This window comes from Hyla sarda, chromosome 3, assembly GCF_029499605.1.
Source record: "Hyla sarda isolate aHylSar1 chromosome 3, aHylSar1.hap1, whole genome shotgun sequence".
NCBI classification, from domain to species: Eukaryota; Metazoa; Chordata; class Amphibia; order Anura; family Hylidae; genus Hyla; species Hyla sarda.
In genome coordinates, this window is record NC_079191.1 from 300,090,652 (window position 1) to 300,106,965 (window position 16,314).

Consider the following 16,314-nt stretch of genomic DNA (forward strand, 5'->3'; position numbering starts at 1 on the left):
TGCATTTTCTTTTTTCCTCCTTACCTTTAAAAAAAATCATAACTCTTTCAATTTTGCACCTAAAAATCCATATGATGGCTTATTTTTTTGCACCTTGCGCCACCAATTCTACTTTGTAATGATGTCAGTAATTTTACCCAAAAATCTACGGCGAAACGGAAAAAAAAAAACATTGAGAGACAAAATTGAAAAAAAATAAACTCCATTTTGTAACTTTTGGGGGCTTTCATTTATACATAGTAAATTTTTCTGTAAAAATGACACCTTCTCTTTATTCTGTAGGTCCATACAATTAAAATGATATGCTACTTATGTAGGTTTGATTTTGTCGTACTTCTGGAAAAAATCATAACTACATGCAGGAAAATGTATACCTTTAAAATTGTCATCTTCTGACCCCTATAACTTTTTAATTTTTCCGCGTATGGGGCGGTATCATTTTTTGCGCCGTCATCTGAAGTTTTAAGCGGTACCATTTTTGCATTGATAGGACTTCTTCATGATCTAAAAAGTGACCAAAAACGCACTATTTTGGGCTTTGGAATTTTTTTGCGCGTATGCCGTTGACCGTGCGGTTTAATTAACGATACATTTTTAAAATTCGGACATTTCCACATGAGGCGATACCACATATGTTCATTTGTATTTACTTTTTTGTATGGGAAAAGGGGGGTGAATCAAACTTTTATTTGGGAAGGGGATAAATGCTCCCATAGGGAGCTATAACACTACACACACTGATCTTTTACATTGATCAGTGGTTTCTCATAAGAAACCACTGATTGACGATTCTGCCGCTTAATTGCTCATGCCTGCATCTCATTTATTCGGCGATCGGACAGTATGGTGGCAGGTAGGGACCCTCCGGCTTTCATGTAAGCTGTTCGGGATGCCACGATTTTGTCGCGGCGATCCTGAACAGCTCCCTGAGCTAACCGGCATGGTTTTACTTTCACTTTAGATGTGGCGTTCAACTTTGGGAGCGGACTCATGACGTACCGGTACGGCAACAACTGAAAAAAAAAAAATTTCCACTGGAGTACACCTTAACCTCTTAAGGAGGTGTCTAAATAATGCCAGGCATCACCGACCAACTTATAAGATGCTCCCCGACGGCCCCGTAAGTAGTCTCCTGGGTGGGGAGCTCCTTTCGCCTAGTCCAGTGTCTTCAACCAGCAGCGAAGCCCCCCTCGGATTGATTGACGGGCAGCGTTATCACTCTACTCCGCCTGGTCAGTGAGCAGAGCGATGACGCAGCCCTGTCAATCAAGCGGACGGGCGTCGCTGTCGGCCGAAGACACGGGACATGATGAGAGGAGTTCCCCGCCAAGTGGACTACTTACGGGGCCTATGGGGAGCATCTTATAAATTCATATCCTCACCATCCCCACAGGCAGGAACGTCCCCCGAGGATGGTGAGGATAGTGGGAATTATGACTTACCGATAATTCGGTTTTCTTGAATCATCACATCAGCACCACAATGAGATTGCCCCCATTGATCCTAAAGGAACAGGAAGCACAAAGAGGTTAAAAGGCCCCTCCCTGGACAACTCCTCAGTGTTTACAAATTACTAAGAAGCATACATATAAATAACTAAACATATGTACACTACTTAGGGAGGGATTAAAGGGTGCTGATGTGATGATTCAAGAGAACCGAATTATCGGTAAGTCATAATTCCCAATTTTCGTATCATCATCACATCAGCACAACAATGAGACATACCAGATAAATGATGTCTAGGGAGGGACTACAGCTTGCAGCACTTTCCGTCCAAAGGCTAAATCCTGAGACGAGGCTACATCCAATTTTTAGTGTTTAAAGAAGGTATGAGGGGTAGACCAAGTTGCTGCCCTGCAAATCTGCTCCAATGAAGCAGAAGATTTTTCAGCCCAGGAGACTGCCATTGCTCTGGTTGAGTGAGCTTTTAGATGTTCAGGAACTTGTTCTCCAGATCTTCTGTAAGCTTCAGCAATAGATGACTTAACCAATCTGGCAATAGAGCTTTTAGAGGCTTTCTTCCCTTTATTAGGGCCCTGGAACTGAATGAAGAGATTTTGATCTTTCCTCCAATCCTTGGTCTGTTGTAGGTAGAAAAGGATGGTTCTCCTGACATCCAAGGAATGGAATATTTATTTTTTATTTTTTGGGGAATTACAAAAAGTTGGTAGGATAATATCTTGAGACCTGTGAAAGTTTGTTACAACTTTTGGTAAAAAAGCTAGATTTAGTCTTCAAGCACGAAGGTAGGGTTCTTCAATTGATAATGCTTGAATCTCACTCTTCTTGCTGTTGTAATGGCTGTCAGGAAGACTGCTTTCCAAGTTAGGAATTTTATAGAAGAGTCTGAAAGTGGTTCAAAAGGTTCCTTGGTGAGACTAGAAAGCACTAAATTGAGATCCCAAGGTGGAGAAAGGCTAGATATTTTTGGCTTCAGTCTTGACACAATACCAAAAAGTCTTCTGACCCACTTATTGTCCGCGATGCTTGTATCAAAAAAGCAACCTAAGGCTTCTGCCTGTACTTTCAAAGTACTGATGGATAATCCTTTGTCAAATCCTTCTTGAAGAAAGTTTAAGATTTGCGGAATATCAGGGTTCAGAGGATTTGGAGGGGAAGAACCACACCAGGAGACACATTTTTTCCATTGTTTCCAATAAATAGCCGAAGTAGAAGGTTTTTTGTTTTTCAATAGAGTATCTATTATTCTGTGAGACAGGCCCCTCTGGATCAACACTGACCGCTCAAAAGCCAGGCTGTCAACGGCAGGTTTGTTAGATCCTTGAATAGTAGAGGACCCTGCTGCAGGAGATCTTCTCTTACTGGAAGAGGGTAAGGGTGATCTATGGATAGATGTTGAAGTAGAGTGTACCAACCTCTTTTGGGCCACCTTGGGGCTATGAATATCACTTTGGCCTTCTTCATCCGTATCTTCTGTAGAGACCTGCTGATCAGAGGGAAAGGAGGGAACGCACAGGCTATGTTGAAGTTCCAACTTTTTTGAAGTGCATCCACTGCCTCCGGGAGATCGCCTGGAAACAGGGAAAAGAATTTGTTTACCTTCCGATTTTTTCTTGTGGCGAATAGATCCACTTCTGGAATGCCCCACTTCAGGACAAGATCTTGAAAAACTTGTGGATTGAGTTCCCATTCCCCTGGATTGATCTGATGTCGGCTTAAATAATCTGCTTGGATATTCTCGCTTCCCTTGAGATGCACAGCAGAAAGTGACAATATCTTGTCTTCCGCCCAAAAAAAAGATCTTCTCTGTCAAGGCTTGTAGAAGGCTGTGTCTTGTTCCTCCCTGATGATTTAGGGAGGCTACTGTGGTAACTACCACCTGTAGGTAAATATTCTGAACATGTGCGCCCCAACCTTGGCGTCTGTTGTGACTGTCACCACAGGAATGGGAACCCAGGATACTCCTTTTTCCAGGTTTTTTCTCTTCATCCACCAAATGAGAAAATTTTTGACAGAGATAGGAATTTTCGTCTTCTCCAGCGAACTCTGCGAGCGGTTCCAGACTTTGAGAATGTGTTTCTGAAGGATTCTTGTGTGACTCTGGCACCATGGGACTGCGGGAATGCAAGAGGTCATGGAACCCCACAGGGACATCGCATTTCTGATTGTGGAGGAATTTGAATGATGGAAGACTTGGATCTTTTGGATTAGAGCAGTAATCTTCTCCTCCGGAACGAAAGTCATTTGCCTGTCTGAGTAATATTATCCCTAAAAACTATTTTTATTTTGCAGGGAGGAGATTCCACTTCTGGAAGTTTATGATCCAGCCCAAATCCTGTAAAAAGAGAATTGTTAAACTTATATGTTGGGACAGAAGCTCCTTGGACTTGGCAATAACTAGGAGATCGTCCAGATATGGAATGCGTAGGATTCCCTTTTGTCTCAAAGATGCCACTACTTCTATCATAACCTTGGTGAAGATTCTCGGGGCTGAGGATATTCCGAATGGTAGAGCCTGGAATTGATAGTGGAAGGTCATATGATTTTTGATCACAGCAAATCTCTAAAATTTTAGATGTTTTGGAAAAATTGGCACATGAAAATAGGCGTCACTTAGATCTATGGTTGCCATCCAGGCATACTGAGGTATCAGCGGAACAGCTGTTTTGAGAGTCTCCATCTTGAAGCGTTTGTACATTATGAAACGGTTCAGATGTTTTAGATTTATTATTGTTCTGAAAGAACCATTTGGTTTGCGAACAAGAAAAAGGCGAGAGTAGTGGCCCTGTTCTTGTTCCTCCAGAGGAGCAGGAATGACTGCTCCCAGAGCCAACAAATCCTTAACACCCTGAAATAGCTGGTTGTTTAGAGACTCTGTGCTGAGATTTGTTGTGCGGAAGGATTGAGGTGGAAAGGAGACAAACCATTTTGAACCCATTCTTGATGGAATTTAGAATGAACTGGTTTGTTGTTATATCCTTCCACTCATGGTAGAATAGAGTTAGTCTCCCCCCCCACCGGAGGCAAGTCACCGTTTTTTGTCAGAGTTGTTAGGGTTGAGCAAGAAGTCTCGCCCCTTACCTCCTATAGGATAACTCCACCTTCCGGACTTTCCTTTTCCTCTATAATCCCTTTGTCTATTTCTGAAGGGATGAAAATTCTTCTTTGGTTTTGAAGCTTTCTCTTTAGGAAACTTCTTTTTGTTGTCTGCCGCCTTCTGTAGGATGTTATGTAAGACAGATCCGAACACGAGTTTACCTTTAAAAGGAATAGAGCAGAGTTTAGTTTTAGAAACAGAATCTCCCTGCCAATTTTTCAGCCAATGGGCTCTCTGGCAGAGTTGGATAAGGTCGCAGATTTTGCTGCCATTCTTACAGACTCAGCTGACACATCCACTAGAAAAGCAGTAGCTAGCTTCAGCATAGGGATAGAGGAAACAGGTTGGTCTCTGGGTGTCTTATTCTCAATATGGTCTTCTAATTGACCCAGCCATAGAAAAAGAGATCTTGCGACACTTGTTGCTGCGATGTTGGGACTTAATAAAGCTGATGAGGCATCCCAATTTTTCATAAGAATTTCTTCCATCTTCCTATCCAAAGGCTCTTTTAACTGTGAGGAATCCTCAAATGGGAGAGAAGTTTTCTTGACCACTTTAGCCACCTGAACATCTATTTTGGGGGCTTCACTCCATAATTCAGTATCCTCACTACCGAAAGGGAACCTTCATCTAAATTCTTTACTTAACATGAGCTTTTTATCTGGTTCTTTCCATTCATCCATAATTAAACTTTTCAGGTTCTCATGAATAGTAAACCTATTTTGTTTCCTAAGTTTTAAACCCGCAAACAGTTCATCCTGCACTGAAAGGGTAACCTTAGGGTCTTCTATATTCATGGTACTTTTTACGGCAATTAGGAGAGTATCCGTATATTCGGCCGAAAAATATTCTATCATCCTCTAATTTTTTGCCGGTAGAAGGAAAATCTTCCTCTGACTCCAGGTTAGAAGATAAGGCATCCATTTCAGAATCTGAATCAGAATCCACATTAATTGTAGGCTTAAATTTTTTAGCAGGAGGAGGATCACAAGAAGTTGGCTTAGGCAGAGCAGCTGCCACAGAGGCCTGGACCTGTTTGTTAATTAGTGACCTTAATTCGTCCATAAAAGACAGAGACTCCTGCTGAACAATCCTGGCCGTAAAGGAATTACACAAGTATTTCAGATGTCCTTCAGGTAATTTTTCAAAGCATGGCACATTTCTTAAGCTTGGCTTTAGAAGACTTTTTCGGGGTGTCTTTTTCTCCCTAAAAAAGGAGAGAAGGAATACCCATAGAGGAATAAACCTCAAAAAATAAAGTAAATGAAACCCCCCCAAGGGGGCCAGATACTCACTGGGCTGATAGACTTCCCTAGCTCCGCAGACTCAGAGCGAATTGCAGAGGCAGAGTCCATTTAAACAGAAGACATGAAATGGATGAGTCTTACCTTTAAATAGCCCAGCTGATTTGAGTTTAGGCGCCTTCCAATCGGCATCCCAACGTGCAGCACAGCCCGGCCATGATTCAAAATCCGCGAGATCCGGGAGGCTAGCGACAGAGTGCGCGACTCGGAGCGGCATCTGAGAGGGGGAAATCCTGGGACGACCGACCTACCGCCTGGCTTGGACCACACTGATCCTGACACCAGCCCCAGGACCAGGAGGTAAAACCTCAATGCTTCCTAAAAGAACAGGAAACACTGAGGGGTTGTCCGGGGAGGGGCCTTTTAACCTCTTTGTGCTTCCTGTTCCTTTAGGATCAATGGGGGCAATCTCATTGTGGTGCTGATTTAGTGATGATACGAAAAAAGATTTAACCCTATATAGAACTTTGCCAAGAGTTATATAGGGTAAAATCTGATGATTGGTTCCCTTTCATAATTTACACATTATAGTGAGTACATTGAAAGACTTAAAAGACCAATTTTTTTAATCTATGGTTTCTATACTCTTTTCATATGCATTTCTGATATATTTTAAGCATGTTTACCTCCTGCTTGCTCTTCTTCCACAGGAATCTTCCACACCAAAGGTATAAGAGACAAAATTAGAGTCATAAGTTCTTCTCGACATGTCAAACCCTGTAAAAACAAAAACATGAAATTTATTTTTCATGCTCTTAAATAATGTGTCAACACCAAAAAACGAAAAATATATCAAGGTACTGTAGTAGTCAGTTTGGCAGATCTGTACGATTCCTAATTAAAAGGTGTTAAAAAGGAAAACAGTTATTCTATTCACCCAAACTAAACCCAATACATTCGGTTGTAGGGTGAGTGAACAGAAGACCATTGAGGGGTCCCTGACTTAAAGGGGTACTCCAGTAGAAAGCTTATTTTAAATCAATTGGTGCCAAAATGTTAAACAGATTTGTGAATTACTTCTATTTAAAAATATCAATCCTTCCAGTACTTATCAGCTTCTGTATGCTCCAAGGAAGTTATTTTCTTTTTTAATTCCTTTTCTGTCTGACCACAGTTCTCTCTGCTGACACCTCAAGAACTGTCCAGACCAGAAGCAAATCCCCATAGCAAACCTATCCTACTCTGGACAGTTCAGGACATGGACAGAGGTATCAGAAGAGAGCACTAAGTTCAGACTAAAGAGAAATTCGAAAAGAACTTCCTGTGGAGGTTTTTAAATAGAAGTAATTTACAAATCTCTTCAACTTTCTGGCACCAGTTGATAAAAAAAAAAACATTTCCACCGGCGTATCCCTTTAAATACGTACCTTCATTCCAGAGTTATATCCCACTTAAGACCTGCTTTTATCTTCTCTAAATTGCATGCTGGAGGCTAGCACACCGGTCAATTTGAATATTTACTGACTTTAACTCCAAGTCCTAATGACGTGGAGTCGCTGAACATGTGAGCACATGTGTCTGGGCACTTATGTGACTAGCAACATTTAATATTCAAATTGACCCGGCTTGAGAGAAGTGGATCTTTGGTGGGACATATCTCTGGATCAAAAAGGTATGTATTAAAGTCAGTGACCGCTCATTCGTCTCCTGTTCACCTGCACTATAACCCAGTGTATTAGGTTTAGTGCGGGTGAACAGGATGACCGGTTTTCTTTAACAATCATTAAAAAGTGACGAATCAGCATCCAATCAGCATACCATGAGACTAAATGTCATCAATTCTACTTTATTTCTAATCAACCAAGTAGAGAACACTATAAATGTGAATATACACTGCATTCAGAAATTCTTCAGACCCTTTCACTTTTTGCAGTCTTAAAATGTTTTCCTCATCAATCTGCATCTATTACCAATAATGGTAATGTGGAAAAAAAAATGTATTGAAAAAGAAAATATTAGGTAAAACTTCTAGTGAAAAGGACTTGGGATTACTGGTGAACAGTCTGATCACAGTGCTCTCTGCTGACACCTCTGTCCATGTCAGTAACTGTTCAGAGCAGGAGAAGTTTTCTATGGGGATTTGTTTCTACTGTGGACAGTTCCTGATACAGACAGAGGTGTCAGCAGAGAGCACTGTGGTGAGACTGAAAAGAATAACTCCACTTCCTCTGTAGTACACAGCAACTTATAAGTACGGGAAGTATTGAGATTTTTTTTAATAGAAGTAATTTACAAATCTGTTCAACTTTCTGGAACCAGTTGATTTGAAAAAAAAAATAATAATAATAATGTTTTCCACCTGAGTACTTTTAAACCCTTAAGGATGAGCGCTGTCAATGTACCACGCTTCTAAGCATCACGTACATTTACCACACTGCGTTCTGTGATCACCGCGTGTTGGAGCCACACTAATATAATTTTGATGTGTTTTTATTATGGACTCAAATATAATGGAATGCAGTGGAATTTCATGGATGGAATGGGTGTTGGGTGTTGGCAGGACTGGCTCCAGGAATGATGGTTGAGGCAAACAGCTGATTACACAATCATTTGCTTTTATCCTGTTCAAAGCCATACAATAAGCCTGGCATCTGAGTGATAAGAATGGAGATGAGCTACAGTTCCTGTTACCTCCAATAATATAAGCCCTCAAACCAGCCCCTGCGGTATTGGATACAATGGACTGCAAATCATCCTGTCAGCCCACCAAGGTGTGGTTCTCAAGGAAAATTGGACATCTGTCAACACAGTAGGGGACAACAAAGAAGACCCCCCCCCCCCCCTCAAGAAGACATCAAAAGGACAAGAACTGATTGCAATGCAAATAAACCAACTGTTCTGATTGGCCATGGAGATGTCTTGGGATGGGCAATGTATGGGTTATGTGTGTGGATGATTGCTATATATGTGATACATATAGGATGATGAGATAGAGAAAGCACTTCCTACCCCCTTCCTTTCACCTTCCCCTTTTCCTTACACCCCTATCCTTTAATTAGTTAGGATCCCCTTTTGTATTTATATGTGTAGCGTGTAATAAACCCCTATAAAGATTCAGTTGTCCTCAATCAATTAGTAAGGCATTCCAAAAACAAAGCAGTTTCTACACCGCGTCTCCGGATGCGGTCATCAGGCCAGGATGGCTCCTGTTAACTAACAGCAGCCATTCCGGGTTATCTCGTCATTTCAATTCAGACCAGCAAATCACAGCGTTTCCAGGCAAATCAGGTCTCTGGTGACACGATGGCCCAGAAAATCAGGGTGATTGGTGCTTTTGCGTGTGCTAGGGGTTGCAAAACTACAACTCCTAGCATGCCCGCGCAGCCATTAACTTTCTGTGCATGTTAGGAGTTGTAGTGTTGCAAGATCTTGAGGGCCACAGTTTAGAGACCACTGTGCAGTGGTCTCTGAACTGTTGCCATACATACTTTGAAAAACTACAACTCCCAGCATACACGGACAGACAAAACGGCTGCTGGGGGTTGTAGTTGTGTGCCTCCAGTAGTTGCATAATCCCAGCATGCCTTTTGGCTGTCAGAGCATGCTGTTATAGTTTTGCAACCACTGTCATACTATTGCAACCGCAGGAGGTGAACAGGTAAGGAAACACTGAGTTAGGGTCTGTTACCTAACTCAGTGACTATAAACCCTTATGCGTCCAGCTGTTGCAAAACTAGGACTCAGCATGCACTGACAGACCGTGCATGCTTGAAATTGTATTATTTTTTTTTTTTTTAACAGCTAGAGGCAAACTGGTGGGGAAACACTAGTCTCTTACCTAACTCAGTGTTTTCTCACCAGTGTGCCTACAGCTGTGGCAAAACTACAACTCCCAGCATGCACGGACAGCCAAAGGGCCGGGAGTTGCAGTTGAGTGCCTCCAGCTGTTGCATAACTGCAACTCCCAGCATGCCTTTTGTTTGTCAGTCTATGCTGAGAGTTCTAGTTTTCCAACAGCTGGAAGCACACTGGTTGGGAAAACCCATGTTAATCTGTTACCCCACCAGTGTGCCTCCAGCTGTGACAAAACTAAACTCCCAACATCCTGTCAGTGTATGCTGGGAGTCGTAGTTTTGCAATAGCTGAAGGTTTGCCGCCCCCCCCTCCCCAAAATATATGACAGTACAGGGTACATTCACATGGGCGGGGGTTTACAGTGAGTTTCCCGCTGCGAGTTTGAGTTGCGATAAATTTTTTACCACAACTCAAACTCGGAGTGGGAAACTCGCTGTGAACCCCCACCCGTTTGAATATACCCTAAAAACACTACATATACACAAACCCTTACACAGTTACACCTCTCCCCCCACCAATAAAAAAAAAATAAAAATCTCGTACGGCACTGTTTTCTAGACAGAGCCTACAACTGTTGGAAAACAACTCCCAGCATTGCAGGACAGCCATTGACTGTCCAGGAATGCTGGGAATTGTTTTGCAACAGCTGGAGGCACCCTGTTCGGGAAACACTGCCGTATGGTATGCAAATCCCTAATTTAGGCCTCAAATGCACATGGAACTCTAACTTCGGAGCCCTGTCACATGTCAATGCAACAGTTAAGAGCAACATATGGGGTATTTCTTTAACAAATTTTGTGTAACAAATTTTGGGGCGTAAATCGTTCTACAGGCGAACAACAACACTCAGGTGTGAGAGCGCGCCATGTACATTTGAGGTATAAATTGGCGATTTGCACAGGGGTGGCTGACTGCGGCTGTTTTGACATAAACGCAAGTGTGACCCCATTTTGAAAACTACATCCCTTGAGAAATTTCACAAGGGGTGCTTTTACACCCCATAGGTTTCTGACAGATTTTTGGAACAGGGATCCGTGAAAATGAAAAATAACATTTTTGATATAGCCCACTTTTCCAAAAAAATATGTCAAACGCCAGTGGGGTGTCAATGATCACTGCACCCATTGTTACATTCCATGAGTGGTGTAGTTTCCAAAATAGTGTCACATGTGGGTGGTTTCTACATTCTGGGTACCATGGGGGGCTTCATTTTCTCGGACCACTGTTTCAAAATTGTGTAAATGCTCACTGCACCACTTACTACATTTGAGGTATGGAGTTTACTAAATGGTGTCACAGGAGGGGAGTTTCCACTGTCCTGACACCATTGGGGCTTGGTAAGTACGACATGGCCCCTAAAAACTTTTCCGGCGAAATCCTCTCACCACAAGCCAAGTGGCGCTTCTTCCCTTCTGAGCCATGTTGTGTGCCCGCAGAGCACTTTATGTCAACATATGGGGTATTTCCTTACTCAGGAAAAATTGGGCTACACATTATGGGGGAGTGTTTCCCATTAACGCTTGTGAAAATGAAAAAATTGGGCTAACACCAACATTTTAGTGAAAAAAAAAAATTTTTTATGTCCCAGTTTAACGAAAGGCTCATGGTACCCCTTGTTACGTTCCTTGAGAGGTGTACTTTACCAAAGAGTGTGCCATGTGTGGTTTTTTTTTTTATTTGCTGTTCTGGCGCCATATGGTTTTCCTAAATGCGACATGCCCCAAAAACCATTTCAGCAAAATTCTCTCTCCAAAATCCCAGAGTTGCTCCCTCTCCCCTCTATCAGTGCGCCTGAAGGGTTCTTTATGTCCACATAGGGGTTATATATATTCTCAGAAGAAATGGAGTTAGAAATTTTAGGGGGCATGTTCTCATATTATCCCTTGTGAAAACACCAGCGTTTTAATGAAAAAAAACATTCCCAATTTAACTAAGGCTCATCAAACACCTGTGGGGTGTAAATGCTCACAGTACCCCTTTTTACGTTCCTTGAGGGGTAAAGTTTCCCAAATAGTAAGCCATGTGTTTTTTTTTTTTTTTTGTGCTGTTCTGGCACCATGTGGGCTTCCTAAATGGACACGCGCCCCCCCCCCCCCCCCCAAAAAAAAGACCATTTCAGCAAAATTTGCTCTCCAAAAGCCAAATTTTGCTCCTTCCCATCTGAGCTCTCTAGTGCCATACTTAAAAGAAAGTGGGTTACAAAATTTGGGGGGCTTTTTCTTTTACCCCTTGTAAAAATGAACAAAATGGGGCTACAAGAACATTTTAGTTTAAAAAACTTAAGATTTTGATTCCTGCAGTTTCTATAATTGTGTCTTTTATGGGGGATTTTTTACTGAAAGGCCCCTCAAATCCACTTCAAACTCAACTGGTCCCTGAAAAATTTTGATTTAGAATTTTCTAGAAAATTCTGAAAATTGCTGCTATACTTTGAAGTCATGTAATGTTTTCAAAAAGCAAAAACATGTCACCTTTATGATGCCAACTTAACCCCTTAATGACAATGGACGTACTCCTACGCCCCCGTTTCCGAGTCCTTAAGGACGTAGGAGTACGTCCTGTCCATTCCCCTCCCCCCGCCGCTAGCCGGAGGGGAGCCGGTGCCCGATGCCTGCTGAAATAGTTCAGCAGGCATCGCGGCATATCGCCCAGGGGGGTCATTATGCGCCCCCCCCCCCCCCCCATGTCGGCGTTGGCTGCAGATCGCTGGAAAATTCAGTCCAGCGATCTGCGGCGATTCCGGGTCAATCGGGTCTCCAGTGACCCGGTGACCCGGAATTACAGGCTGTTCGAGGCAGTCTCTGACGGCCCCGTACAGCCATAGCCTGCAGGGCTGAGGTGGCACTGGTGCCACCTCACGATCGCCCTGATTCGTCGGCCGGTTTCCCGGCTGACCAATCAGGGCGCCTGCTGCGGGTGTCACTCCCGCAACCCGCTCCGCCCCTCTTCCGGAGGACGTGAGCGGGTGCGGGACGTGCACCCCGGGTGCTGGGACCCCAATCCCCAGCGTCCCTGTTGGGGCCCCAGAAGCGACGGCGGCGGGACTGACCTGCGCGGCGTGGATCAGCAGCAGCAGGTGGTGAGTGACCGCCTCCTGCTGTTGCTTAGCAACAGCTCCCAGCATGCAAAAAGGGCATGCTGGGAGCTGTAGTTATTCAACAGGAGGAGGCAGACCACCACAACTCCCAGCATTCCCTTATGGGCATGCTGGGACTTAAGGTTTTGCAACAGCTGGAGGCACATTTTTTCTATGGAAAAGTGTACCTTCAGCTGTTGTATAACTACAACTCCCAGCTTGCACAATCAGCTAAAGTGCATGCTGGGAGTTGCAGTGGTGCATCTGGTGGTTGCATAACTACAACTCCCAGCATGTCCGCTGGCTGTCGGTGACTGCTGAGAGTTGTAGTTTCGCAACAGCTGAAGGCACATTGAGTTAGGTAGCAAACCAGTGTGGTGTCTCCAGTTGTTGCATAACTACAATCCCCAGCATGCCCTTCCGCTGTCCGTACATGGTGGGGGTTGTAGCTTTGCAACAGCTGAAGGCACACTGGTTGCAAAACACTGAGTTTGTTACCAAACTCTGTGTTTCACAAACAGTGTGCCTCCAGCTGTTGCAAAACTACAACTCCCAGCATGCACTGATAGACCGTACATGATGGGAGTTGTAGTTTTGCAACAGCTGGATGTTTCTCCCACCCCCAATGTGAACGTACAGGGTACACTCACATGGGCGGAGGATTACAGTATGTATCCGGCTGCAAGTTTGAGCTGCGGCAAATTTTCTGCCGCAGCTCAAACTGCCAGCGAGAAACTACTGTGATCCCCCGCCCGTGCGACTGTACCCTAAAAACACTACCAAAAAATAAAATAAAAAGTAAAAAAACACTACATATATACATACCCCTAAACAGCGCCCCCTCCCCTCCCCAATAAAAATGAAAAACGTCTGGTACACCACTGTTTCCAAAACGGAGCCTCCAGCTGTTGCAAAACAACTAATCCCAGTATTGCCAGATAGCCACTGACTGTCTAGGCATGCTGGGAGTTTTACAACAGCTGGAGGCCCCCTGTTTGGGAATCACTGACGTAGAATACCCCAATGTCCTCCCCTATACAAGTCCCTAATTTAGGCCTCAAATGCGCATGGCGCTCTCACTTTGGAGCCCTGTCGTCTTTCGAGGCAACAGTTTAGGGTCACATATGGGGTATCGCCGTACTCGGGAAAAATTGTGTTACAAATTTTGGGGGGTATTTTCTGCTATTAGCCGTTTTAAAAATGTAAAATTTTTGGGAAACCAAGCATTTTAGGTAAAAAAATTTTTTTATTTTTTTTACATATGCAAAAGTCGTGAATCACCTGTGGGGTATTAAGGTTCACTTTACCCCTTGTTACGTTCCCCGAGGGGTATAGTTTCCAAAATGGTATGCCATGTGGTTTTTTTTTTGCTGTTCTGGCACCATAGGGGCTTCCTAAATGCGACCTGCCCCCAGAGCAAAATTTGCTTTCAAAAAGCCAAATGTGACTCCTCCTCTTCTGAGACCTGTAGTGCGCCAGCAGAGCACTTTGCACCCCCATATGGGGTGTTTTCTGAATCGGGAGAAATTGGGCTTCAAATTTTGGGGGGTATTTTCTGCTATTATCCTTTTTAAAAAATTAAAAGTTTTTGGGAAACCAAGCATTTTAGGTAATGTATTTTTATTTTTTTTACATATGCAAAAGTCGTGAACCACCTGTGGGGTATTAAGGTTCACTTTACCCCTTGTTACGTTCCCCGAGGGGTCTAGTTTCCAAAATGGCACCATAGGGGCTTCCTAAAGGTGACATGCCCGCCAAAAACCATTTGTCGCTCCTTCCCTTCTGAGCCCTCTACTGCGCCCGCCGAACAATTAACATAGACATAGGAGGTATGTCCTTACTCGAGAGAAATTGGGTTTCAAATACAAGTAAAAATGTTCTCCTTTTTACCCCTTGCAAAAATTCAAAAATTGGGTCTACAAGAACATGCGAGTGTAAAAAATGAAGATTGTGAATTTTCTCCTTCACTTTGCTGCTATTCCTGTAAAACACCTAAAGGGTTAATACACTTATTGAATGTCATTTTGAATACTTTGGGGGGGGTGTAGTTTTTATAATGGGGTCATTTATGGGGTATTTCTAATATGAAGACCCTTCAAATCCACTTCAAACCTGAACTGGTCCATGAAAAATAGCGAGTTTGAAAATTTTGTGAAAAATTTCAAAATTGCTGCTGAACTTTGAAGCCCTCTGGTGTCTTCCAAAAGTAAAAACTCATAAATTTTATGATGCAAACATAAAGTAGACATATTGTATATATGAACCAAAAAAAAAATATTATTTTGAATATCCATTTTCCTTACAAGCAGAGAGCTTCAAAGTTAGAAAAATGTAAAATTTTCATTTTTTTCATCAAATTTTGGGATTTTTCACCAAGAAAGGATGCAAGTTACCATAAAATTTTACCACTAAGTTAAAGTAGAATATGTCACGAAAAAACTATCTCAGAATCAGAATGATAACTAAAAGCATTTCAGAGTTATTAATGTTTAAAGTGACAGTGGTCAGAATTGCAAAAAACGCTCTGGTCCTTAAGGTGTAATAATGGCCTGGTCCTTAAGGGGTTAAAGAAGACATATTGTATATGTGAATCAATATATAATCTATTTCGGATGTCCATTTTCCTTACAAGCAGACAGTTTCAAAGTTAGAAAAATACAAAATGTTGATAATTTCTATGAACTTTTGGATTTTTTTCACCCAGTAACAATGCAAGTATAAACAAAATTTTACCACTAACAAAGTAGAATTTGTCACGAAAAAACAACAATCTTGAAATCAGAATGATAAGTAAAAGCGTCTCAGAATTATTACTGCAAGTGACAGGTCAGATTTGCAAAAAATGGCTGCATCCAAAGGATAGGGTATAAGATGTCAGATCGCCCGGGTCCCGCTGCTGGGCGAGTTCGCTCTGCACATAATGACGGGCAATAGAGGGGCCGGAGCACAGTTATGTCACGGCTCTGCCCCTTGTGACGTCACGACCCGCCCCCTCAATACAAGACTATGGAAGGGGGCGTGGCGGTCACCACACCCCCGCAATAGACTTGCATTAAGGGGGCAGGCCGTAATGTCACGAGGGGCGGAGCCATGACGTCACTCTGCTCCGTCCTCTGTACCGCCAGTAATTACGCACAGAGCAATCTAGGGGGTCCCCAGCAGCGGGAATCCGGCGATCTGACATCTTATCCCCTATCCTTTGGATAGGGGATAAGATGTCTAGGGGCAGAGTACCCCTTTAAGGACCAAGCCCATTTTCACCTTAAGGACCAGAGCTTTTTTTTTTTTTTTTTTAACTGACCACTGTTACTTTAAGCATTAATAACTCTGGAATGCTTATACTTTTCATTCTGATTCAGAGAGTTTTTTAGTGACATATTTTACTTTAACATAGTGGTAAATTTTGGGCCATACTTGCATCCTTTCTTGGTGAAAAATCCCCAAATTTGATGAAAAATTAGAAAATTTGGCTTTTTTTTTTACTTTTAAACTCTCTGCTTATAAGGAAATTAGACATACCAAATAAATGATATATTGAGTCACATATACAATATTTCTACTTTATATTTGCATCATAA

General features: G+C 42.7%; 1 protein-coding gene across 4 annotated transcripts in view; it reads right to left on the reverse strand.

Annotated features, from left to right (window-relative positions):
• The window catches only part of LYST (lysosomal trafficking regulator), a 1,083,863-nt gene that overhangs the window by 973,722 nt on the left and 93,827 nt on the right, over positions 1 to 16,314 (reverse strand). For all 4 annotated transcript variants that reach the window (XM_056566940.1, XM_056566939.1, XM_056566938.1 and 1 more), the window contains exon 3: positions 6,492 to 6,582. In XM_056566940.1, the coding sequence (XP_056422915.1) occupies positions 6,492 to 6,582 (91 nt within the window). The remainder of the gene's footprint in view (positions 1 to 6,491; positions 6,583 to 16,314) is intronic.